The sequence below is a fragment of the Malania oleifera genome, chromosome 13 (assembly GCF_029873635.1).
Source record: "Malania oleifera isolate guangnan ecotype guangnan chromosome 13, ASM2987363v1, whole genome shotgun sequence".
Lineage (NCBI taxonomy): Eukaryota > Viridiplantae > Streptophyta > Magnoliopsida > Santalales > Ximeniaceae > Malania > Malania oleifera.
Genome location: NC_080429.1, coordinates 9250896 through 9278273, shown reverse-complemented (window position 1 = coordinate 9278273; position 27378 = coordinate 9250896). Strand labels below are relative to the sequence as shown.

General features: G+C 36.7%; 2 protein-coding genes across 2 annotated transcripts in view; one reads left to right on the top strand and one right to left on the bottom strand.

The window, feature by feature from the left end:
* LOC131146574 (sec-independent protein translocase protein TATB, chloroplastic) lies at window positions 1-23512 on the top strand. Its single transcript, XM_058096244.1, has 6 exons — window positions 1-442; window positions 628-749; window positions 2872-2931; window positions 3037-3193; window positions 22957-23097; window positions 23198-23512. Exons 1-6 carry the CDS (start codon window positions 211-213, stop codon window positions 23272-23274), a joined length of 789 nt encoding a protein of 262 aa, XP_057952227.1. The 5' UTR covers window positions 1-210; the 3' UTR covers window positions 23275-23512.
* Window positions 23513-23543: 31 nt separating this feature from the next.
* Window positions 23544-27378, bottom strand: part of LOC131146572 (N6-adenosine-methyltransferase non-catalytic subunit MTB) — a 31049-nt gene continuing 27214 nt past the window's right edge. Inside the window, exon 7 of the mRNA XM_058096241.1 lies at window positions 23544-24073. Coding sequence (XP_057952224.1) covers window positions 23633-24073 — 441 coding nt within the window. The 3' untranslated portion in view covers window positions 23544-23632. The remainder of the gene's footprint in view (window positions 24074-27378) is intronic.

Sequence of the window (27378 nt, the reverse complement as noted above, 5' to 3'; positions counted from 1 at the left end):
TGGGCCTGCTCGGCCCAAAGCGCAGCCCCATAATCCCAGCTTCAACGCTTCAAGCCTTCAACCCACCATTGCAAGTAGAGGATCAGAGATAGATATACTGAAATGGCACTTTCAACATATCTGTACTTACGCACTCTATGAACTGGAAGGGCCTTATGAAGAAAGCGGGGTGAGTGGTGAGAACAGAGAAGGGTAAAACACTATCTACAAATGATTTGTGTCATGGCCTCGGCGTGTTGTACTCTCCCAAATCCTTGTTTGTGTTCGTCCTTGTACACAAAGTCGAGTACCTGTGCTCCGTCTGCTGCTGTAGTTTTGCAACCCAGAACCCCAAATTTCCGTCTCTGCCCATTGGTTCCTCAGTTGGGTCTCAGTAATTTTTCGTCATGGAGTGGTCTGAGACATATGGGTATCACAATTAGACAAAAATCCGTGCGAATTGGTAATTTTCCTCAATTGGGGTTGTGATATTTTGCCTGTGTTTTTCCTTGCTTTGGTACATGGGTTGGATTCTTTTCTTTTGTTCTTTCAGTTTTGAGCGTTTAATTTCCTGTGTGTCCTATTTCCCTCCCTGCGTGTGTTCTGTGCCTGTGGCGGGTGCTTCATTTTCAAAGATTGTGTTTGCAGAAAAAAAGGGAAGATATAAAGGTAAGGGTGTTTATGCTTCCCTATTTGGGGTTGGAGCTCCTGAAGCTTTGGTTATTGGAGTGGTGGCTTTGTTGGTTTTTGGTCCCAAAGGTCTAGCTGAGGTGAGTTCTCTTCCTGTTACGCTTCTTAGCAACACGTTTTTGTGCACGTTTCCCTGAGCTAATAGCCTTGTATAATTTGAGAGTTGCAAAATGTGTGTCTGTCCATATGTTTTTTTTATTGTGATTGATAGGAATCATATAAGACACTGAGTGGAAGCTCAGGAATGAGAATCCTCATCCTATGTGCAGTATACTGTATGTTTATGCATGTATGCGTATGCTGCATTCTTCATAGAAGCAATGGAATTAAAGGGACTGTTTTCAATTCTTCCAACTAAACGCATGCAATTTAGTCCAGGAAGATTCTTTTTAAAAGGAAAAAAAAAAAATTGAAGTGTAAGAAAACCTCCTTGATAAACAAACAAAAAAACATCAATATAGCACTGCTATCCAATCTCGATGTAAATCTGAAAAAGACTCCTCTGAAAAAGCCTGCTGCAAAAGCCTACAACAAGGCTAAATACCAAATCCTATCCCCAAGCACAAACAATGACACCCTCTTTCCCGTGAAGAGACGAGCAATCCTCTCCATCCATAACCCCCCAAAACAGAAAAATATTGCCCAACTCTGCAGTGTTGACCCATCTTTACTCCTTCCAAATCCAGAAAATGAGATAACCAAAAGACCCTTCACCAACTCTGAACAAACCTAATCCTTTCCAATAAGAGAAAAAGATTATTCCAAACCCTCAATGAAAAGGAGCAAAGTAGGAACAGGTGAGAGACAGATTCTGAACAATCCAAACAAAGAAAACACAAGTCTGGAGATAAAGCTTTAAAAGGCCTTCTACTCTGCACCAGATTGTCAGTGCTAACTCTATTAAGAACAGCTAACCAAATAAAACCTTGGCCTTTGGTCAAGGGCATGTTTTTATGGGTCAAAGACATTCTTAAAAAATGATTTACAAGTTACTCCCCGGAAGAATCAAGAAACCATGAATGATAGCCCCTCCTATCGAAAGGAGGACTTACCACACAAACACAATAAGGAGTGAGTCCCATGACCTCCTATAAAAAATTAAGAAATAGATTCATTGTAGAAAGAGGACAGCGTATGCAGACGAGGAAAAGAAGTGCAAAGCAAAGGATGAGGATCCCTCCCCAAATGTCTTCCCAAAACCGAGTGCGATATCCATTACCCACAATAAATTTAGTACTAGGAATAAAAGGAGGGTATAACTGTGAAATACCCTTCCAAGGACTGTCACAAGAACATCTCAACCGCAAATTACCATCCCACCTGTTACCCTGCAGGCCAAATTTACTTTTAATTAGTTTATGCATAAGGGAAAAACTTGTTTAGGGGGAAAAGGCCCCAACTATTCCTCTAGTTTAAGAAGATTTTGTGTATGCATGCACATACATACTTCTATTGCAGGTTTGAATGTGTGCCTGCATTTTTTTGTGGATAAGGTACCATTACCATGATTGTCTTGTGACTGTTCCAATAACCAAGTGCTTAGTTTCTAACCAAATAGGTGGGGGCATGGCTGCATGGGTACCAGAAACTACTTACTTTCTAAACAAATAAGCGAGGCATAAGTACTGGAAATATTAACTGCCCAGAAAACAGTGCATTGGTATGAACATCTCTAAACACGGTGCGTTTTTGTTCCATGACACTGGTACACAAAATCTAGTGATCCAAAGTCTTAATTCAATATTTTCTTTAGGAAATTTTAATTTGTGAGTGGAGCATATCACACCATAAATTTTTTTGTGATCATTATAAATCTTCTTCACCAAGGAAAATTTCTCTTAGATATAGAAACATCTCAGTGTCATTTCTTTTAGATTTAGAAAATTTATACTTAAAATGTACTGCATATTAGAGCATGTGCCATACTGCGTTCTCCTTCCGGCTTGGATCTGGAGCCAAACTGGACAAACTGGAATTTCTAGTCCTAGGTAACCCTGGGCAGGAGTGCAACAATAGTGCTTTTATCCACATCCATTCTTCACAGAAGCAATGAAAGGAAAAGGATTGTTTTCAACTCTTCCAATTCAAATATTGCAAGCAGGAGTGTGACATCTATTTTAAGAAGCCTTTTTTTTTTTTGTGTTTTCGGGAGCTGAATTGTTTCTGTAAATTTTAGTCTTAATGATCAATTATCTAAATCAGGTTGCTCGGAATCTAGGAAAAACTTTGCGTGCATTTCAACCTACAATTAGAGAGCTGCAGGTAGGTACATATAATTTTAGATTTTATGTATGGCTCGTTCCTTGTTTGAGGAAGCTCTGATGTTATGACTGGTGCAAATATTTTTTCTGCCCACCTTTACCCTAGGAAGTTTCTAGGGAATTCAAGAGTACCCTTGAACAGGAGATTGGTCTTAATGACATTCGAAGCTCAACATTGAGCACATACAACTCCAGCAATACCAAGACCACTTCAACCCCATCAGTTTCTGGCACCGAGGATTCCCAGACAGTGCTTGACCAAAGTGAGTATTTACTTTCTGCCATCTTTATTCTTTCTCTTGTTCCTAATTTTAGAAGGCATGAAAGAGTCTTTGGATTCATCCGCAACTGTTTTCTCCCATTTGTTCAGCATATGATTAATTGTTCTTTTGCAGAAGCTTGGTTTTGGGAGTTTGAAACACTATCGTAGAACACTTTTTTCCATTAAAGAAACAGTACAAAAATAGTATTATATTTATCCTTTTCAGAATGTCCTTTAGCATTTTGAAACAAAATCAAACAAGTGTAACAGGGTTGCAAATTTACATAAAATGTAAAAGTACGTGAATAGCAATCAGTAGGTTAACAGGAGCAACTTCAACAGTATATGGTTGCCATCCTTGCCACCAAGTGTATAGGCTCAATTTTAGTGTCATGCTGCATTTATGACTCTGGTAAACGTGAGATATTGAACTTGATTATCTAGATAATATGTGAATTTGCATTAGGGCAAGAAAGAAGACAAGTGAGAGAGAGAGAGAGGAAACAAATTTCCAAGTTTGTTACATCAATAGAAGAACATAGGTCTAAACAGGCCCTTTGCGAACAAATATCCATGCTTGTTACAAGATTTCACGAGGGTACCTTGATGAGAATCAACAAGCATCGTTAAAGGATACATTGCATGTTCCAGTTGGGCCTATTACTAGAGGAGAATCTAAGAAGATCAAGGAAGCACTTCATGGGCTGATTCAAGACATTTGGGCTTATTCAAAAATGGGCCACTCCAAGCTTGGTCGAAAGAAATATGAAGGTCTACTAAACTTAATTGAAGTTTTTGATGGAGCTTAAATGTGTTAATCTCCTTAATAATGGTGTGCTATTCAAATAGGGAATTTGACTGTTTGAATTTTGTGTTATTATTGTAATCATGCAAGACAACTTGTTTGTTTGTGTAGTCTTAGTAAGTTGTTGAGTTTTTGAGCCTACTTTTGACTTGTGTTATATTTAATTTGTAATCTTGCAAGAAGTCTTAGTAAGTTGTTGAGAGTTGTTGAGTCTAATTTGTAATCTTGCAAGAAGTCTTAGTAAGTTGTTGTGAGTTGTTGAGAGTGGTTTGAAGTGTTTAATGCTTTGTCTCCTAGGCTATGCCTATAAAAGCATTCTTATTGTGAGAACAAGGAGGATCATCATTGATCATGGAATAAAAATGTGAGGCTTTGTTGCTGCTTGGTTCTTTGAAGAACTATTCGAACTTATCGGGATTTCCCGTGGCGTTCACCAACGACTTATCAAACGGCTTTCCACCACCGTTTGTGGCGTCTTCCTTATACCGAGGTTCTTGTTTCGCACTAAACAACGGGTTGAGGTCGTATATACCAACATTCTTGTTTGTCGTAAACAACGGGTCGAGGTCTACCATTCATATCTATCCAAAAAATCTGAATTTTACCTCCATATGGTTTTGTCCTCTCATGGGATTGCTTGCAATATAGGTAGTACTCTAATTATCACAAAACACATTCATAGGTTTTGTCATTGCAAAAACATTTTTTCTTAGATGTAAGAGACCTCTTCTAAAATAACTCACTGATTGTATGCACCATAACTTGGCATTTTTTCAGTGTGGGACCTTGCTACAATACTCTGTTTCTTGCTTCTCCAAGTGATAAGATTACTGCCTGCAAAGGTACACTACTTGGGAGTTGATCTCCTGTCTTCAACTGAACCAACCTAGTATGCATTAGAGTGTCCCACAATATCAAAGTTCCTTTTACCCTTGTACTTCTGCCCTTGAGATACCAAGGATAAGGAATCCTACAAATAACATCCCTGTGAGCTGTTTGGGGTTTTCCATAAACTGACAAAGAATCCCAACAGCAAAAGATGTGTCAGGCCCGGTGATAGTCGAGCTTTCCCACTTTCCTACCAACTTTGTGTGGACGCTTCTCTTCAAAATCTCTGCTCCATTATCTTTAGACAGCTTCACATTTAGATCCATTGGAGTATGCATTGGCTTAGCTCTCAACTCCCAACACGCCTATTTCAGTCAATAAGTCTAAGCTATATATTTGCTGCGTTAGCTTTAAACCTTTACTGTATCTCACAACCTTAATATTGAGGAAATAGAAAAAGAGCCCAAATCCTTGTTTAGGAACCGTTATTTTCAAAATCAGACGACCAATCAGTTGGACTGGTTAAAGTGGAAACTAGTAAGCTGTTTGATTCTGTTCTCACTATATTTTGTCCCAAACACTAAACAACAAAAAACAACAGCAGCAACAAACCAAGCCTTAAGTCCCACTAGGTTGTGTCGGCTACATGAATCCTTTTCTAAATATTGTAACAAAAAAAAAAATCGATAAAAAATGGTCAAACTCAAGAAAAAACAGGAAGAAGCAGATGACTCGGAAATTGGAAAAAAAACAAGAAAAAGGGTGAAAGGGCATCCCTGGGCCACAAGGCTCCCGCTTTGCGAGGGTAGGGGTAGGGGTAGGGGTAGGGTCATCACAGTGTACGCAGCCTTACCCCTGCTTTTTACACAGTATACGTAGTCTTACCCCTTCCTTTTATGTAGAGAGGCTGTTTCCTTTGATCTTCTTTCAAATCCTTCGATCAACTAGTAGTCTAGAGATGCCAATCATAACCCCTACCTGTCATAAATAAATAGGTTAGCGTATATCCATATAGTTCTATGGGTCATAAATGGGTGACCCGTTTAGACCCAAAAATTAAATGGATGAAAATGGGTGTACCCCCTTGACCCATCAACCCATTCAACTTTCCAACATGATCAACATGTAACAATAATCAAATGCCCATCATTTGAAATTATACTATGATTACATAAATAATTAATATTATATTTGGATACCCATGTACATAATTACGTAATTATGAATACTTAAGTTCGAATATGTATGTAATTACTTAGTTATTGATGTGCATGACTGGTTTGGTTCGGTTATTTGAATCAATTAATATGCACATGCATAATCACATAATTGGTTTGATATGTATGTAATTATGGTACTGATTGCCCCTCTCACTTGAAACAAACTATGTAATTACATAATTATGTAATTAATAATATAACTCATATATCTATATACGTAATTATGTAATTATGGGCTGCTCAATTTAATATGTACACAATTATGGTATTGGAACCTAAACTAAATTATTTAACTATGTAATTATTTATTTCATTAATATACTAAACTATTTGACTATGTAATTATTTATTTAATTCATACTATAATTTGGAAACTTTTACGTACATAATTACTTATGGATGCTTCATTTCAAATATGTATGCAATTTACATAATTGTATATGTATATAATTGATTTGGTTTGGTTACTAGAACCAATAAATATGTACATAAATAATCATATAATTATTTTGGCTCTCGTAATTTTAATATATGCATTTATGGTATTTATTGCACCTCTCATTTGAAACTAAGCTGTGTAATTGGTCAATTAGTTACTTAGTTAATACTATAATTTGATATCTTTGTACATAATTATGTAATTATGAATAGTTAGGTTCGAATATGTATGTAATTACATAATTATGGATAGTTTAGTTCAAATATGTATGTAATAGTGTCAATATTTATGCATATAATTGGTTGGTTCGATCATTCAAACCAATTAATATGCATGTACATAATTACGTAATTGGTTCAATTTAGATACTTAGGTAATTATGTAGGTACATAACTATAGTATTTACTACACTTATCATTTGAAATTAAACTATGCGATTACATAATTAATACCATAATTCATATATCTACGCATATCCTTTTGTAATTTATGGATAGTGTGGTCTGAATATGTACATAATTTACGTAATTATGTATGTACGTAATTCGTTTGGTTCAATTATCATAACCAATCAATGCAATTGACGTAATTAAGTAATTAATTCGGTTTAGATATCTGCATAGTTATGTATATACATAATTGGTTTGGTTCGGTCGTCCAAACCAATTAATATGCTTGCCATAATTGAACCAAACCAAATAATATGCATGTTGTAATGTGTAATTGCTTCGGTTTGGATATCTACATAATTATGTAGGTACATAATTTAGTATTGACTAGTTATTTGAAAATTAAACTATGTAATTACATATTATACAACAACAAAGCCAAGCCTTAAGTCCCACTAGGTGGGGTAAGCTATATGAATCGTTTTCTACCAATTTATGTGATCATGGACCATTTCTTTTGACAAATTCAGGGCTATTAAATCCTTACTATTTCATTCCAAGTTATTTTAGGTCTACCCTACCCCTTCTATTGCCCCCACAACAACTAACTCACTTTTCCTCACTGGCGCATTATGTGGCCTACGTTGCAAGTGTCCAAACTATTTGAGTTGTCCCTCTCTTATCTTATCTTGTATAGGAGTTACATCTAACTTACCGTGAATATGTTCATTTCTTAATTTATGTTTCAGTGTTATACCACTCATCCATCTAAGCATTCTCATCTCAACAATTTTTACTTTTTGGATATTTTGTTTCTTTGTCGCCCAATATTTTGATCCATATAGCATAGCTGGTCTTATAGCCATCCTATAAAACTTCCCTTTCAATCTTAAGGGTATTCTACGATCACAAAGCACACTTGAAGCACTTATCCATTTTACCTAACTTGCTTTAACTCTATGCATTACATCATCTTCAATTTTTCCTTCAGCTTGCATAATAGATCCAATGTATCAAAATCTACAAGTGCTATTTATTTCTTCATCATCAAGTTTAACTTTGTCTCTAATATTCCTCCCACCATTACTGAAATTACATTTCATATATTCTGTCTTATTTCTACTTGTCCTAAAGTCTCTAGATTCCAAAGCTTCTCTCCATAATTCTAATTCAACTTCTACTCCGCCCCTAGTTTCATTAATCAATACAATATCATTTGCAAACAACATACACCATGAATCCTTATTTTGAATGCTCTTAGTCAGTTGGTCCATCACTAAAGTAAAAAGATAAGGGCTCAAAGTAGATCCTTGATGTACACTAATGGTGCTTGGAAATTCTTTAGTTTCTCCATCTATAGTCCTTACACTAGTCAATAGTCATTACTCCATCATACATATCCTTAATGACATCAGTATACCTAATACATACACTTTTTTTTAAAAAGAAAACCATAGAACTTCCCTAGGTACCCTATCATATGCTTTCTCTAAGTCAATAAATACCATATGCAAGTCCCTTTTCTTTTCCTAAACTTTTCCATTAATCTTCTTAAAAAATATATAGCTTTTGTGGTAGATTTCCTAGGCATAAAACCAAATTGATTTTTTGAGACCTTCGTTTCCAGCCTTAACCTTTGTTCAAATACTCTTTCCCACTATTTCATCGTATGACTCATAAGTTTAGTTCCACGATAGTTATTACAATTTTGAATATCTCCTTTATTTTTGTATATAAGTATTAAAGTGCTTTTCCTCCATTCATATGACTCATAAGTTTAATTCCACGATAGTTATTACAATTTTGAATATCTCCTTTATTTTTGTATATAGGTATTAAAGTTTTTTTCCTCCATTCATTCGACATTTTCTTAGTTTTTATAATTGTGTTAAATAAATTAGTTAACCATATAATTCCGTTATCACCTAAGTATTTCCAAACTTCAATTGGGATGTTATCTGGTCCTATAGCTTTTCCATTTTTCATCTTTTTTAGTGCAAACTTACCTTCGTTAACTCTAATTTTGCGAATAAATCTCATATTTTTAGTCTTTTTCTCATTTGTCAATTCTAAGTTTAAGCCTTCTATTTGATTTTCATTAAACAACTTACTAAAGTAACTTCGCCATCTTTCTTTTATGTCTTCGACTCTTCGTCCATAACCAAGACAATATCATGCTCACTTTTTATACATTTTACATTTCCTAAGTTCTTACTCTTCCTTTCTCTAGCTTTAGCAAGTTTAAATATATCCCTTTCCCCCTTTTTATATCTAATCTATCATACAAACTATTAAATGATCTGTGTTTAGTTTCACTAACGGCATTTTTTGCATATTTTCTCGTCTCTTCATAATTTTCAAAGTTATCCATGTTTCTACATTTTTGCCACGTTTTATACCAAATTCTTTGTCTTTACAGCTTTTTGGACATCTTTGTTCCACCACAAACTTTCTTTGCTATTTGAGAATCTTCCTCTTGATTCACCTAAAATCTCTTTTGTTATCTTTTTAATAGAGTTAGCCAATCTACTCCAAAGAGTATTTGTATCTATTCCATCCTTTATAGTCCAATCCCCATATTTAATCCTTTTATCTTTGAATTTTATTATATTTTCGCCCTTTAGGTTCCACTGCCTAGTTCTCTTACATTGGTTTACTTTCCTTTTCCTTCCATTTTTTAATACATATATCTAATACTAAGACTCTATGTTCTGTGGTTAGACTTTCACCTGAAATAACTTTACAATCCTTGTATGATAAACGATCTGCCCTCCTGGTTAAAAAAAATTATTTGACTTTTATTTTGTTCACTTTTAAAGGTTATTAAGTGTTCTATGACATAGCGAAGTCTAAGATCATCTCCCCGGACTCATTTTTGTCTCTGTATCCATATCCTCAATGTATCCTCTCATAACCTTTATTATCCCTTCCAACGTGTCAATTCAGATCTCCTCCTATGAATATTTTCTTAGCCCTTGGTATGCCTTGTATAATACTATCCATATCTTCCCAAAATTGTCTTTTAAGATTTCTGCTAAGCCTACTTGACGCATAAGCACTAATGATTTTTATTATCTCTTGGCCTAATACCATCTTGATTTTTATAATTCTTTTAAGATTTTTTGCTAAGCCTACTTGACGCATAAGCACTAATGATTTTTATTATCTCTTGGCCTAATACCATCTTGATTTTTATAATTCTATCCCCTACCTTGTTTACATCAACAACACTATCTTTTAAGTTTTTGTTTACAATAATTTCTACTCTATTCTTATATTTTTTTTTCCAGTGGACCAAAGTTTAAATACTGATTTATCAATTTCTCTAGCTATCTCCCCCACCCACGTAGCTTCTTGAAGGCAAATTATATTAATTTTTATTCTAATTATTGTGTCCACAATTTCCATGCTTTTACCTATAAGTGTCCCTATATTCCAAGTTGCTAATCCAATCCTAGTTTCCTGAACTAGCTTCTTTACTTGCCCACGTCCAAAATGATGGTGGAACCCTCGCATATTTGATACCATACCCAGGCGCCGACACAATGCGTCGCTTTGGGTTGACGACCTAGCCCACCCTCACCCACTTTTCGCTACACCCGGGTGGTACAAGTACAACGCGTCGCTTCTAGGGGACGCCCCAACAAATATTTGGTAAGGATTCATATTATAGTGATTTGATAAATTTTACGCTAGCTATTAGTTACCTAACGCAACCCTCCTCCTTTACTTGGGCTTGGGATCGGTTGTGTGAGAAAAAAATTAGGACATTAAGTGCATTACAGCTGCATCCATAACCAAAATTTGATTCTCAAGGATAGTCATAGATCTCCCTCACGATGTTCATAGGACGTACTTGGGCACGTAGGCCCTTGCAGTGAGCACCAAGGCTATAACTTATAAGTTTCACCTGGTATCGTGCAATTGTCTTTGGATGCTTTAAAATCAAATGGATGAATGGGTTGATCCATGTTTTAATGGGTAAGGTCGTAATGGATCATTTTGTTTTATATAAATGAGTCATAAATGTGTAATTAATGACCCAGCACATTAACCAATCCACTTTTACCTTCCCATTAACATGTCTAAGTTGCTGCTGCTACTGCTCTTTTGAGAAAGACGTTCAAAATTTAAAATTGCTTTGTTGACTTTGTTCCTTTATGCTTAAATTCCTCTAGAATCCTGAAGATGCACTTCAAAATATGCCTGAGAAGTGAAAAATTATAAACATAGAGGGCATGCTACTCAAAACATTTTAATGCAAGGCCAAAAATCACTAACTTGCTTTAAGCTGTTGTAAGTTCAAGGCAAGATATATGTCTATATACAAATAGAAAAATTAAACATCATGCTAATGTCACTGATCTGTTTGGATTGTTTGGACCAATTGGATTGAAATTGGAGAGCCTTCAGGTTAACTGACTAGTCTTGTCAAAAAACATTGTTTGGAACTGTTTTATAAGTCAACAGTTCACATTTGGGATTACTACTTGTGATAATGATATCCTCAACATAAACCAGGAGAACCATACATGTCTCATTTGTCCTAACAAGAGTGATCAAATAATGTTAAAAAATCAGACTCATGATTTTACTTCAATAAATTTGTTGTGCAGGACTACCTAATACCATAAATGGCCTCATGCAACTTGCAAACCTTGCACTTTCTCCCTTGAGCAACACTCAATGGAGGTTGTTCCATGTACATCTCTTCCTCTAAGTGCTGCACATGAATGCATTTTTAACATCTTATGAGAAAAAATTAATTTCCAAAGAGATTAAAACCCAAACAGAATTCAACCAAGCTACATTAGAGTGTCTCAAAGTAATCTATGTGATTGGTCTGGCTCCCTGGCCACCAGTCATGTTTTTGGCCTTTCAAGAGTACCATCAGAAAGATACTTAACAATATGTGCCCAGTAACAGGTAATCAACTCTTTACCTAGAGGAAGATCTGACTGTTTCCATGTCCCTTGATAAGCCGAGGCCTCCACTCTACATCTATACCATCCATACCATGCTTCCACCCAAAATTACTGCACTCCTAGGTGGATAGTGGGAGGGGATTTTTATGTGGTAAGATTTCCTATAAATAAGAAAAAGGTGGGGGAGGGGATCTGCAAATATGCAGAAATTTGACTCGTTAATCAGGGACTGTGGACTGAGAGACCTCCCACTGGGTAACGCTTATTTTACCTGGTCTGTTGGAGGGGCTAGAGCTGTTGCAAGTAGATTGGATAGATTGATTTATTGCAGGGAATGGGAGGACGAGCGTCAAAATCTCACTGATTGTATTCTCCATAGGACTACATCCAATCACTTTCCTATCTTGTTGGAGTCCTGCAGTGTGGCGTGGCGTCCCACTCTCTTTAGGCTTGAGAACATGTGGTTGGATCATGTGACTTTTAAGCCTTTGGTCAGAGTCTTGAGGGGAGGATATGGAAAAGGGTAGGGAAGGCTTTAGATTCATAAAAAAATTGAAATGTTTGAAGGAGAAGCTAGAAGTTTGGAATAAGGAGGTCTTTGGGGTTGTTAGAATTAGAAAATCTAGATTCTTGGGAGAGTTGAACTTCTTTGATAGGACGGAGGAGAAGTTTATTCTCTTGAATAGAGAGGAGATTAGAAAAGTTTCTTTGAAGAACGAGTTGGAAGAGGTGATCTTTCAGGAATTGAGGAGTTGGAGGCAAAAGACTAAAATTCAAATGGGTTAAAGAAAGTGATTGTAATTTTTCTTCTTTCACAAGTTAGCTGATGCAAGAGGAGTAAAAATTTGGTTAGGGAGTTAGATCTTTGGTTGGGGGGTGGGGGGTGGGGGAGGGGAGTAGAGAGACCTTGTAAAAAGGAGGAAGTGAAGGAGGTTGTTGTTGGTATGGATAGGGATAAGGCCCCATGTCACGTGCTTGGTTTTTGGCATGTGATCAGTCGTGACTCCATCTAAAATCCAATGGGGTCACTAGGCCTAGGCAAGAATTTGTTTTACAAATCATAATTTGGAACCAAGTTAAAAGCCAATTAAGAGTTAACATTTGTTGAAAACACAAGACATATATGTATATTTCATAAGAAACTAAAGATGCTTTTCATTCAGTAACAAGCTTTTTACATTGGGTTGTACTTTTCATACAACATTTTTCTCACTCCCTAGTCTACATACATAACTGCCCCAAAACTGAACATGCACTTAGTATCCTTATTGTCTTCCTGCCAACCATACATGTCAAAATGGTAGTATCTTGGAAAACCTAACAAGTGGAGCTCTCCTTCAGTTTGAACCTAAAATTATTAAGGAATAGGGTGAGCAATCACAAGCTCAGTAGACATTCTTAACTCCCCCTTATTCAAACAAGGATTTCAATACCTAACACATGATTTTTTACATGTATGCATGATCATAAGGCGTGTGAACACAATCTTTATTCAAAGCAATCTGTTCATCTAAAGTGACCACTGCAAAGTATTCAAATATGCGCATTTATTCATTTTTTTCCCAACATAACAGTGTTATCCCAACTAAGTGCACATTTTATCTCAAACAAGTGCCAAATTCCAACTTGGCCAATCACCGCTTAATGCGGAAATACTAAAAAATGCCAAATTCCACCTTGGCCAACCACCGCTTAACACGGAAATACCTTTCAGAGGTTTAGGGCCTTTCACCCAAGGGAGAGTTCCAAGAGCAGAACATTCCAAGAGAATGGCCAAGCTAGAATTTGACACTTGTTTGAGATAAAATGTGTGCTTAGTTGGGATAGCACTACTATGTTGGAAAAAAAAAGTGTAAATGCATGCTATTTGAATTTTTTGTGGTGGTCACGTTAGATGAACAGGTTGCTTTGAATAAAAATTGTGTTCATGCACCTTATGATCCTGCATACATGTAAGAAATCATGTGTTACAAGTATCGAAATCCTTGTTTGAATTAGGGGGTGTTAAGAATGTCTATTGAGCTTGTGGTTGCTCACTCTATTCCTTAATAATTTTAGGTTCAAACTAAAGGAGAGCTCCACTTGTTAGGTTCTCCGAGATACTCCAAGATACTACCATTTTGACATGTATAGGTTGGTAGGAAGACACCAAGGATACTAAGCGTGTGTTCAATTTTGGGGCGGTTATGTATGTAGACTAGGGAGTGAGAAAAATGTTGTATGAAAAGTACAACCCAATGTAAAGAGCTTGTTACTGAATGAACAACATCTGTAGTTGCTTATCATATGTCTTGTGTTTTCAACAAATGTTCACTCTTAATTGGCTTTTAACTTGGTTCCAAATGATGATTTGTAAAACAAATTCTTGCCTAGGCCTAGTGATCCCATTGGATTTTAGATGGAGTCACGGTTTTCACATAGGGACGTGACGCCCTAGACCTAGAGGGGTTCAACATAGCATTTTTTCAAGATTGTTAGGAGGTTGTTAAGGGCAATTTTTTGAAAGTTTTTATTGATTTCTTTGGGAATAGGATCTTGAGCAAAAGCATCAACTCCTCTTTCATTGCCTTGGTGCTTAAAAAGTCTAGATCTATTAATGTTGAGGATTTTAGGCCTATTATCTTTGTTTCTAGTGTTTATAAAATTATCACTAAAGTCTTAGCTAATAGGATGAGTAAGGTGCCCATAGTGCATTCCCCGCCCCCGCGGGGGGAGGGGGGGGGGGGGGGAAGGAGGGAAGGAATCGTCCCTTTGGCATAGGTTAATAAGAAGTAAATTCGGGTTGAATGATAATGGGTGGGATACCAGAGTTAGTTTAAGATGTTCTTCGGGTAGTCCTTTGGAGGTTCATTTCACAAATTTATCCTTTTCATCCCTCACGCTAAACTTCAAGTGGGGAGGGGCTCTCGAATCTGTATTTGGAAAGACCCCTGGCTGGGTACTGCATCCTTATCCAATTCATTCCCCCATCTTTGTCAATTAAGCTCCAAGAAAAATAGAGCTATATCATTCTTTCTCGAGGATTTGAGTAGTCCATTGGATTTTTGGAATCTCCATTTTAGGAGACCTCTTAATGATAGGGAGATGGTAGAGCTGTCTTCTTTGTTATGTTTATTGAATGGGAGTAATCTTTCATTGGGGAGGGATGTTCAGTCCTAGTCCTTGGATCTTAGGAGTGTTTTCTTGTAAATCTTTTCTAAAGTCTTTACTGACTCCAATTCTTCTTTCCCACTCTATTGTTTCATCTGTAAGGCTAAGGCTCCTCCAAAAATTAAGGCTTTCACTTGGTTGGTTGCGCTCAATAAAATTAATACCAAGTACTTGCTGCAAATTAGGAGACCTTTCAAGGCTCTCTCTCCAGATGTATGTATGCTTTGTTACAAAAATTCAGAGATGGCTTCTCATCTTCTTTTTGCACTGAATATTCTTGGTGGATTTAGAATATGCTTTTTGGTTTTGCCCTTCTTTAGTTGGTGAATTGTTAGCTATTTCTTTCAAGGGCTTCAGTAGGAGAAAGGACAAGGCAGTCCTATGGAAGTGTGGAATATTTGCAGTTTTATCAGGGCTATGGTTGGAGCATAATGCAATGATATTCAATGGGACGAAATTAAATGGGGTGGTGGTTTGGGTAAAAATTTAGTATTTGGGCTCATTTTGGTGCGCTAGTTTGGGATTTTTCAGAGGAATTAGTTTCCATGAGTTATATAGAGATTGGAGGAACATTTTGAAATGCTGATTTATTATCTTTTGATATTTTTTTAGTTGGTTTTACTGGATAGTTCCAGGCCTTCTTTGGGGAGATGTCTTATTCTCCCTTGTGTAGATTCTCTTCCTATGGGTAAAATTTTCTTTTGCTATCACCAAAAAAAAGAAAAAAAAGAAAAAGAAAGAACAATAGACAAGGCGAAAGGACAAATAGCAGTAGAAAGATGAACTGCATAAACAGAGTTAATAATGAGATAAGTGACTAGGGTTTCCGAGTATAAAAATTGATACTTTTTCTGTTTTTCGATTAACAATGGATACAATAAAGTCTAATCGATACTAATAAAAAAGTTAGTGAGGCGGTTAAGCAGTTGTAGTGATATCAGTTCCCACAGATTACAAATGCTTTTCTGGAGTGGTGATAGATATTTCATTTGGGAATACAATAGACGTGTAAAGGAATGAGAGTAGGAACAAGAGGGTTTAGACAAGAAGTATAATTACTAGTAGTTGATGTACCATGAATAGAGTCCTCCAAAGAATATCTAGCACTAGAAAAGTAGGGTTTTTTTAAAAAAAAATAAAAAAATACATTTATTTATGAATGTGTTCGATAAAAAAATCAAGCATCCTTAAAGGAATGGTGCAGATTTGGTTGGGTAGATGGTGGATTGGGGACTTGTTATATCGACTCTCATCGAAAGTGCAAGGATAAGAATAGTAAGAATCATAGAAATCGTAGGAGGGGGAGAAAAGAGAAAGGTGAAAATACTTAGATTAGAAGAGTCAAGGAGTGATAGAGAGGAAAGAGACCAAGGGAGAATAAAGTGAGAGAGAAAGAGATAAAGAAATAAAGGGGTATAGAAGGAACTGAGGCCTGTTTAGCATTGGGCTATGTTTGTTGAGTTGAGTTGGAGATCCTCTTACAATAAAAAATACATGTATTTATTCCCTTCTCGAGTCAATTTTTTCATTAATTCTACAGTTTCAACTTTCAAGCATAAATTCAAAATATTAAATCCTAGTAATAGAGGACGTTTCTAAAACATTTAAAGCCTAATCATATTAGAGGATGCCCAATGCTTATCTGCCTTGTTGCCTGGTAATGAGCGAACTTTGCTTGATGACTTTTGTGTGGTCTTTGTCGTTTGAGTGGCTACTTATAACTTTTGTGTCGCTTTGGTGATAAATGATTCCATCCCTAAGGCGATTTGTGCCTCGCTTGCAATGTTTGACTTCTTTTAGGCAATTCTCCACTTAGTCACTAGGATAACTAGGTGACACATGATTCACCTTGCCTAAGCGACCTATTTTTTAAGGCGACTGTCTTGGTTGAATGATCACCATCACATTCTGAGAAGGTGAACAAAGATGACACAATCAGAATCTAAGGACCATAACATCGATACCCTTTTGGATTCTTGAAATACCAACCAAAGACACATCTTGTAGGTAAAAAATTCTTTCTTCTTCCCTTGTATGAAGTATAAAGTTGGAGACGGGTGGAGGGTTTGGTTTTGGAAGGATATTTGGCTTGGGGATGTTTGCTTTTTTATTGCTTTTCCTTCCATTTTATGTCTCTCTTTGTGTCCTCCCCTTTCTTCTTTTGGATGCCTTTGAGGTTTCTTGTAATTTTCAGCTTCATCGCAATCTTATTGATAGGGAGATTAAGGAACTTTCTTCCCTCCCGAGGTTGCTTGATTCTTTTCAGATTTTCACTATTCTCATCACAAGGGTGTCTGGATATGGTGTTTGGATAATTCAGGTGTTTTCTCTTGTAAATCGTTTTATTCTCATTTAAATAGGTTTTTTCATTCTTTTCTTGTTGCCAATAGATTGTGGAGAAACTGAAGTTCCTTTAAGTGTAAAGGCTTTTTTGTGGATTGCCATACTTAACAGAGATAAAACCAAGGGTAACTATAGGTTCAAAGACCATACATGGCTCTATCTCTAGATATGTCACGATAATAATGAGGATCATGCACACTTATTTTTGCACTTCCCTGTTGCATGGTGTTTATGGACAAATATTTTGGTTTGTTGGGAGACTTGTGCGAGTCCTATTCTTTGGAGGCTTCCTTGATGGTTGATTTTAGAGGTTTGGGAGGCATAAAAGCGTAAGGATTTTGTGGTGGTTTTCCTTTTTTGCTGTTATTTGGGTTATTTGGCTGGAGAAAAATGCCAGGATTTTTCAAGATTGTGGGTCTTCCTGGAGTTGATTTGGGATAGGATGTGTTCCTAGCATTTAGCATCCATATGCGCACTCATAGTGTTTTGGTAGTATGGATTTTTTTGACATTCAACATGATTGGCTGGCTCTTTTGAGTTATGGATTGTTTGGTTCGGTGGAATAGTTATTCTTTGGAATAAGATAGAATATAGTTTAAATTTTGGAAATCAAGGGAATATTTATTCCTTCTATATTCATAATTATTTCATTCAACATGTAATAAGAAATGAATAAACATCCCATGATGAAATTTGGGAATAGTTATTCCTCATCTATTCCTTATTATGGGCTTGTAAAATGTTTCACATTGTTATTTTCTTTATAGTAACAACTTAATTTCTTGTATAACTATTGGTAACAAACCTACTAAAACTAATCTATTCCTAGGAATAGGCATTCCATAAACCAAACGTAACCTTAATCTTGGGTTTAGTCGGGTTTCTTCTTGTATTCTACATTTTCATATTCGTCTTTTGTGGAATCCTCATTCTCTTTGTACATTCTTCTTTCTTGTTACATTTCTTTTTCTGCCTAAAAAAATAAAAAAGAAATACCAAACAATGACACATTTAGCAGTTCCTGGGGACAAAATATCCTCACTAGGATGTTGAACACTTGAGCATGAACAAAATAAGTGCACCCAAAAACATGATACATAACAAGAAGTATAGGAGCATTAGGTTACACAATAGAGCTGTGAATTTTTCTGTTAAGAAAACATGCGGTAAGAACAATATTACTCCAAAAAAATTTAGGCATCCATGTGAAAAAAAGGACCAGGAAATATCCAATAAATGTTTATTCTTCCTTTCAGCAACAACATTTTGCTAAAGAGTATAGACACAAGTAATTTGATGAATAATCCTTCTATTTGAGCAAAAAGATTGAATCTGATTTTGAATAAATTCAAGCGCATTGTTAGAATGAAAAGATCTGAATACTGATGCCAAATCGGTTGTTTATTTCATTATAAATTGGAAAAAGAATATTAATAAACTTGGACCAGAGATACATATTTTAACAGGTATAACGAAGTCATGTGAGAAAAATCATCCGCGAAAAACACGTAATATTGATGATCAGATGGGTTCTTGATCCTACATGGATATGAGCAAAAGAAAATAAGGATTTGCTATGAGGCTCAACACTAGGATGAAAAAAAGACCTTCTATCCTTTCCTTGCTAATAGGCTTGTGATTCAAGACGAGAGTGAGATTTAAAACCTGGGTGGACTTGCTGTTTTTTCATGAGAGATGGATTGTCCATTGCGAGCATGTAACTGATCCAAAGAAATGCCAAGAGTAGAAAATGAAGATGCCATGCAAGAAGAACAAGAACTACCAGCTCATTCATCCAAATAATATAGCCTATCCTTCTCAAACCATCCACCACTTGTTCTTTCTATAAGGATCTTGGATTAACACAGTAAGAAACATGGAATGTGACTGGGCAATTGAAGACTTGGTTAAGTGACTTACTAGTAACAGATTCTAGAGAAACTTAGACGTGCGTAGTATGGAGGGTAAAGGAATGAAGAGGAAAGGAGAGCACATCTCCTGGTAATTCGTTGCAGGTATGGCCTAATGGGTGGGATGTTAATATGCAAGCTCATGGAAAATTGTTTTATAGATATCCCATATTTTCCCCCCTCATGTTTGTGACAAGGTATGGGAAGAGAATATGGTTTTGGGAGGATCATTAGGTGTGGGAGTCTCTATCTACTCGAGCTTTTACTTCTTTTCCACTTTTGGTTTGTCTAGCTTTATGATGCTCAAATCTCTAATTTCTTCTTAATTTTGGGGGCATGGACTACTATAATTTTCATTTTGCGAGGAACTTGAATAAGAAGATAAGAAGAGGATGAATAAACTAATTTTCTTTTTGCATGTGCTTGTTTCTTTTTGTACATCTTTGGGGAGGGATAAAAGAAATTGGGAATAAGTCCTATTTGGGTACTTTTGTTGCATTTTATTTAACTATTAAAGCTTGATATACATTGTTGGCCCACAACCTAACAGTTTAAGCTTTTAGGTAAAGTGGTAATTTAAAATGGTATCAGAGCCGGTTTCCAGGAGGTCCTGAGTTCTAGTTTTGTTGCCTGCGTTTCTTCTGTGGTATTTAAAAAAAATTGTGTTCCCTATCATGGGTGTTATTTATCGTGACTTTATCTCTCCACGTGTTGTTGGGCTGTACATGCAGGGGAGTGTTAAAGCTTGATATACATTATTGACACACAACCTAACAGCTTAAGCTTTTAGGTAAAGTGGTAATCGAACATTAACTCATGTTACTCATGATCCAGTGCTACTCCTTTTCCTCACATTCCTTGGAACACTAGGGTTCCCTTTACAAGCTTGAATGAACATAATGGTGGGGAGAATTGATACATTTGTTCTTAATTATTCTTTTGTATGGAGTATGTGGAATATCTGTTTGATGTTTTTTGAAGAGAGCTTGTTCATCTTGGTTTAATTTGAAAGGTTTTGGGAAAGAGAACAAGGGGAAAGCTTTTTGGAGTTGTATGGTTATTGCAATTATTAGCATTATGGTTGGAGAAGAGTTCTAGAATATTTTAAGGATACTAGTACTCTCTCTGCACTGGTTTGGAGTAGGGTGATCTATTTTTTTCTCCTTCGGTGTTCTACAAACTGACGTTTAAGAGGCTCGCCCTCAACTGATATGCCAAGATACTGAGTTCCTCTTCCTCATTAGCTTTGTGGTATGCTAATTTTTCTCTTTCTTTCTTGTAATTGTTTTCTGCTTGGATGGGAGGATGCCATGTTCTCGAAGTTGTATTTTTCTTCTTTCTTTTTATAAAGTTCTTCGTTTATCTCCACCACCCCCCCCCCCCCCAACCAAAAAAAATAAATTCAAGAATCAGGCACAATGACCGAACATAAAAACACCAAAACCAGCCGTGGCAGGCTTAAAAAATGATCCACGTCACATCCAGTAGGGACACATATCAAACACAGCAACTGCTGCGATTTTTTTTTTTTGAATATATTTATAATCGAATCACAACTACTTCACAGAACTCACAAACTACAAACAGACAACACCCACATGGAGAGATGCGAATGGCAAGCTGTACAGAGAACAAGAAAGCCCTAAACGGCTTTATGACCAGAGAATGATTTTTTATCTAAGAATCAATCAGGGCAGAGGTAAATGAAGGAAGAAGAGATGGTGAACAGTGGAGCAGCCAGTAGCAACAAACAGTGGCATGGACTGTAGCATGAACAGTATTGTGAACAGCAATTGCAAACCGTGAACAAAAATGAGACTAAAGCATAAGGAATCAAAGCTTTCTCTATACTATGTTGTAAATATGACATATCCATCTTGATTATCTTGGTAATATGTGAGTTTACATCTGAATAAAGAGAAGAAGAGAGACAGAAGCTAAGATATTTCATCCTAGGGAGTGATTCTGGCAAACTATGAAGTTCTGTTGACAAAAACACTCGCAGAATTTTGCACATATTAGACAGAAATTGTTTACTGGACTCACAAGATGAAACTAGGGAGATGAGCTCATGTCCTTAATTCTCCTTGTTGCTTCACACAAAACCGTGTCATAGCACAAAATTTGAAGTACAATTCCTTCTTAATTTGTTATTGTAGTTACTCTAATTCAGCTCCTATTGGGATATCATTCTGAATAAAAGCCAAGAGCAGTGCCCTGGTCTGTGTATAATGTGAAATTGGTTTCTTCTGGACGTTGTCAGTGTGATTGTGTTACAGTATGTTACTATGCAATTACTCTCCTTACAAGGCCTGAGACCGAGATGCTTCTCATTGCCCCATGTTGTAATACCCTTCTATGAGACATTAGATGCCAATTTAAAACCATCAGCTGTGTATTGAAACATTTGTCTTCCAAATTTTCAGAAAGAACTAAATTATTTTCATTTTTGCATACTGGATTAACATGCTGTAGTTCCGGTATTTGTCTTTTCCATGATTCATAAAATCTCTCCTCAGGTTTAGTTTCTTACCTTTCCATCCAACACTGCTTTCACTCTTTGACATCTTATTAATTGATGAGAAAGAAGCTTGATGGTCAGCAACCCTGCTGTAAGACAATGCCAAAACTTCTGACCTTGTCTTCTACAAATATGTTGCTTTAGTTAGCTCCGCTTGAAATTGTGTATTCTATGTTTCAATTTCTTCTCATGTAGAAGGCTTCAGTTCGAATTTTCAATCAGATACAATTTTTTGATTCCCCATTTTCAGACCTTTGAAAATAGAAATTGATCAGTCTAAAGTTGGAACTGGATGTTCTATTTTGCTCTTTAGATTTCTAGGGCATCCTCAAATAATCAGCTTGAAATCATGAATAGATAGATCAGTTCTCCTAAATTCCCAGCCACCTATCAAAACTGTACAGTTGAATATATATATATATATATTTCATCTCACACTGTAAAGTGCTGTTTAATAATATGAAATGCTACCTTTGCATTGTGAAGTAACTCAAAGTCATTGTTTAAACATACAAGGTGGTAAAACTTTTCTTTATATTCGGATTTTGAGGAATTACTTTTTGATGTTTGTTTTGTTTCCACTCTAAACAATGGAGCTTAGATGCTATTTATAGGGTGAGATATCTGTACTAATGAGATTATTATTAGTAGTATCTTTTGAAAAGTCCTGCCTCTGAGGTTATGTATTGAGTTTATTGTTCTCCAAGCTATCGACAAAAGATGCATTGCGACTTTGTATTCATGAATGGGGTAGGAGGATACACATGCAAAGGTGCCAACATTTTTCAATTTTTTTCCCGCCTCAAGAGTCTACTATGAGTACTCGTTTCCCGTATTATATGCAATATTGGAGTACTTTGGAGTCTGTTATCTTAATACTGTTTGTGCTTATGCCTCGAGTTCTAAAGATTCTCACATATAAGTATATTTCTGTGCACTTACATTTTGGCACCGCGGCAATGACCTCTGGATGCTGGGTTATGCCTAATTTCCGAACTGCTATTTTTCTAGAACCAAGACTTGAGGAAGCACACATTGCTATACCGGGCAAGTAAACGGTACATACATTGCTATACCCTTAGACATAAGATTATAACTGTTTCACCAATTGCATGATCCATATCCAATGAGTCCTTGTTCCTAATAAATTATTCCTCTGCACTTTTTGTGCTTCTGTTGTAGTCTCTCTCTGAAAGTTGCAACTCTAACAGTGCTGTTTTGTCAAACATTGCAGATGGTGCTGCTTCTCCAAACAGAGCATACTCCACCGAGGAGTACTTGCAAATCACAGAAGAACTGAAAGAATCTGCTGTCAAGCAGACAGGGCAGACACCCCTCAGCGAAAAACAGTTCGAATCTCAGACTCAGCCTCAAGGTTTGCTTTAATTCTTCAATCTCTTCTCCTGGGTGTGCACGCCAACCACGACCACCTTACTGCTGACTCCTGGATTTATGATTCTATTCAATTGTATCAGGTACAGTTAAAGAAGCTACTACTGCAACAAGCTCTCCGCCCCAGAAGCGAAGTGACAGTGACAGTGACGGGACATAAGTTTGTCATGAAAGATACAGAGGGAAGATGAACTGCTTGTACATTTTTGCGCCTTAAAATTTCCTGCTCACGAGGACAAGCATGACCAGCACGTATGCTACAAGATTTTGTAAACTGCTCTTTAAAATAAATAAATAAATAATTTTGTACACAATAACATGGCAAGTGGGATGATAATTTTGTACCAAATGATTTTCAATATTGTCTTATACATTTGGAAATATTTGATTCTGCTTTTTACTATTTTACCAGATTACAACACAACAGGATGCAAAATTTTCTTTCCATTCATATCCAAGGAAAAAGAATAACAGCATGCAAACATATAATCACAGTTTGATGCCTTAGCATTTTAATGTTACATCAAATTAATCGTTCTGTGAGAGTCAAAATCAATATAGTCACCATTTGGCAGCCCGCAAGGGGGATTATACCCTGGGATATCATAAACCCTATCATCAGAAGCAAAATTGCTGCCTTCTCGCCCTTTGGAGCCCTCCAATGGTGAAGCCCAAGGCGCTGGAGTTGAAGGGTTGGAACTAGAAGCTTCTTGGTTGAGACTAAGAGCTGTTGGATTCTGTGGAGAGTTTCCAGGCCTTTTGTTGGTGGAGTTGGCTGTTGTCAGGGAAATCGAAGATGACTGCTGGATTTGCTGCTGGTTCTTCATTGGGGACTTTGGTCGAAGAGCTTCTATTTCAGGGGTTGTCACAACAAGATGAGGAGCTTCTGGTGGCGGATTTCTTCCTCCTCCTCCTTGCCAAACTTTCCCATCCTTATCAGCAAAGTTCTTGACATATGCCTAATAGTTTCCAAAACCTTTGTCAGGGTAGGGAAGAAATTCAACCAAGTGAAAAAAAAAAAAACATGCACAGATTAGAAACTCAAGCTTGCATTCGGGCCAGTCCCATGATCTCAAAGATGACAAAGTTCAATTGTTTTTTCCCCTGAAAGAAATTCAACTAGAGCAGGGTAATGGCACACATAGTAATGATCCATATATCATTAGATGCAAATAACAGAAGGGAAGAAATTAAACCAAGTGAAAAAAAAAAAAAAAACATGCACAGATTAGAAACTCATGCTTGCATTCAGGCCAGTCCCACGTTCTCAAAGATGACAAAGTTCAATTGTTTTTTCCCCTGAAAGAAATTCAACTAGAGCAGGGTAATGGCATGCATAGTAATGATCCATATATCATTAGATGCAAATAACAGAAGGTCACTATTTACTTAAATAACAGACGAGGAAAACAAATTAACTCTGCAGAAATTTCTCATTTTTTTTTTTTAACTTCTTAAATAATGTCTGGAAAAACAGAACGACATTTCAGAACATAGCAGCATAGAACGACAGTTTCCAACTCATGCCAGATTCTGAGATCAACTATAGGAAATTACTTAATTAAAAACAGACTTGTTTCCACCACCTGTAATCATATATATAATTACTGATAGATGAACATCATCACAAAAACCCATTGTAAATAGAAAAACCAAGCCAACAAGTAGTTCTTCTATAAGTCCAACAATTTTAAAGTCAAAAACATGTTTCTCATACTCAACAAAATTAAGCAAACAAACTCCAACAATATGTTAGTTGTTCCAAGTACAGATAATCCCTCACAAACACAACTGAACACCACCATCTAAAATAGATACTACTGAGATGGTTGGCTAAAAAGACATCATTCAGAGCCAAAATTGTCAAGTGCAATGAATGGATTGAGAGATAACGTTGTAGTGCAGATTGGGGAAAGAATGTTTGACCTTGAAGATGAAAGTGAGTTCGGACAAGCAAAGCCCAAGCTGGTTGAGGTGGGTTTGGGGGCTATTTGCAATGTATCTTCTCCAGATCAGGAGGATCTGAGCTTGATCTGCGATTGTTTGAAGAGTCATTAGCACAAAGAAGATTGAAGGCTTATGGACATCAGGGCGGAGCTGATGAGAATTTTTTTAGAGCTTTTGCTGGCAGGAATTAAGAATGGACACTCAAAGAACATGGAGAGCTGAAAGGCTAAGATGGAGCATCTGCTAACTGTGTCAAAAGTCAAAGGTCTGGATACTGCTGATGCAGATATTCAGAAGTTTTGTGGAGTGAGGGGCTTCCCTACACCTATTTGATAGAGGAAAATCATGCGTGAACAAGAATTACAAAAAAGCTGAAAACCACACCCAAACCGCACTGAAATCACAAGTGGTTCAGTCTTTCAGTATTCAGTTTCGGTTTCCTGAACATAACTGAACCGGAAAACCAAAAAACTGATTTAAATATAAAATATATATTAATTGATAGTTACATATATGTGTTAAAATACGATTGGTCCATAATCCTAGGTTTCATAGGGTGCGGCACACTGGAATATTAACCCATACAAATTAAAATTTTGAAAAGAAAAACATCAGGGATTTAGGGTTTCTCTCTTTCTCATTTCTCAGCTCTAATTCTAAAAAAAATTAGGGTTTCTTCAAGTCTTCTTTCACCCCTCGCAACACTGCCAGTCCTCTGCCTCCCCATCCGTCGCGACACGATGGCGCCGCCCTACTGCAAGCCATAACCCTCAGTCCCTGGCCATCATGAATGATTGCAAACCTCACTGCCAGCATAGCCGCCTTGCCACCTCGGTCGCATCCAACATTCCAACCTACACATAGCTGGCTAGCCGCAAGGTCATTCTTCTTCTTCTTTTGAATTTGCTGCAAGGATCATTTTGATTTTTGGGTCCACCAATTTTTCATTTCATGGATTCATGGCATTATGTTTTCACATTTTGCATTCCGAGTTTGTCAAAAGTCTCAACAGATTGTCGGTAATCTCAACAAAATGCCAAATACATTAAAAAAACAGTTAAAAATTGAAAAACAGTAACCAAACCGTTCAAGGTCCGATTCTCCAAGAAATAGAGAGTTTGGTTGGGTTTTGGTTTTGGTTCAGCTTCATAAAAAAAAAACCACACATTTCAGTTCAGTTTTCAGTTTGTACCATAACCAAACCGAAGTGAACCGATTTCACCCCTACTGCTTTGAGAGAGAAGTGCCAACTGACAAGTTGGAAGTGTCATGGAAGTGTACCATATCAGCCAAAGCGAAACACATGTTCTTAGCCATCTAGGGTTACGTTTTCTAAGCAGTGCTCAGGTAGAATGGTTGTGGTGCAAGAACACCCATAACAGGTAAGTGGAGACGTGGGCACATAGGGCAGTCAAAGGGAACCCTGTTTCTTGTCCATTTTACTTCCCCTATATCTAGCAATATAAGGAAATGATCATACATAGTTCTTCAGAGTAGTTTTTGAGTGACTTTGGGAAAGTGTTCACCATCCTGTCAAAATCAGGAATCTCTTGATTCTCAAGAATTAAGGGCCCTCTCTAGAATTAAATCATGCACAGGGACAGCCAAGAAGAGGGAGATCAACAAGAGCACTCACATTTAAGGAATCTAAGAATTCCTTCATACTAGCATTCACCAAAGTTCATCAATTTCTTTCATGAGGGAAAAGCACCATGATGGAACTTCCTCCAATAACCCAAAAAGCATCCCACTTTAGTTTCAAAAAGTCCATCTCACAAAAGTTGTCTAAAGGGTCCTTTGCCAGGTCCATAGACTCCAAGAAAAAATCCAGATAAAATTTTCATCCACGTTCCTGAATTAAAAGGATATAGAAAAAGTTTTAGTTTGTGACTTTGTGTAATCCATCAAATCCACCACATCCTCTCTAAAGGGAACCAGTAGCCCTTCAGCACTTCCTTTAGTTCTATGGCAGGCCCAGTTTCAGATTCTGTTCACCTGCATACTACTGATGAATTTTCTCTCAATAGTCTCCATTTTAGTTTCCTGCAAACAGGCAATATCCCCTTTCCAATCTGACAGCAAAGAAATTCTGGGAAAGAAAGAGAAATATGAGAGAAGAGAAAGAGTAGAAGGGAGAAGAGAAAGAAGAGAACAGGGAGAAGAAGAAAGAAAAAGGAAGAAGGAAACACAATTACAAAGTAAGCCCAAAATAACAGAGAATTTCAGACCATAACCAAGAAGTGGATGATATGTGAGAAATTTTCTTCCCTCTCATCTACTTCCAAGTGGGGAATGGAGAGAGGATGTGTTCTTCTGG

What these genes read in the sequence shown, in the direction of transcription:
- LOC131146574 (XM_058096244.1), top strand. Translation starts at nt 211, where the DNA reads ATGATTTGTGTCATGGCCTCGGCGTGTTGTACTCTCCCAAATCCTTGT. An exon ending in CCAGACAGTGCTTGACCAAA is followed by an intron (nt 3,194 to 22,956) that starts GTGAGTATTTAC and finishes CAAACATTGCAG; the next exon opens with ATGGTGCTGCTTCTCCAAAC. An exon ending in ATCTCAGACTCAGCCTCAAG is followed by an intron (nt 23,098 to 23,197) that starts GTTTGCTTTAAT and finishes CAATTGTATCAG; the next exon opens with GTACAGTTAAAGAAGCTACT.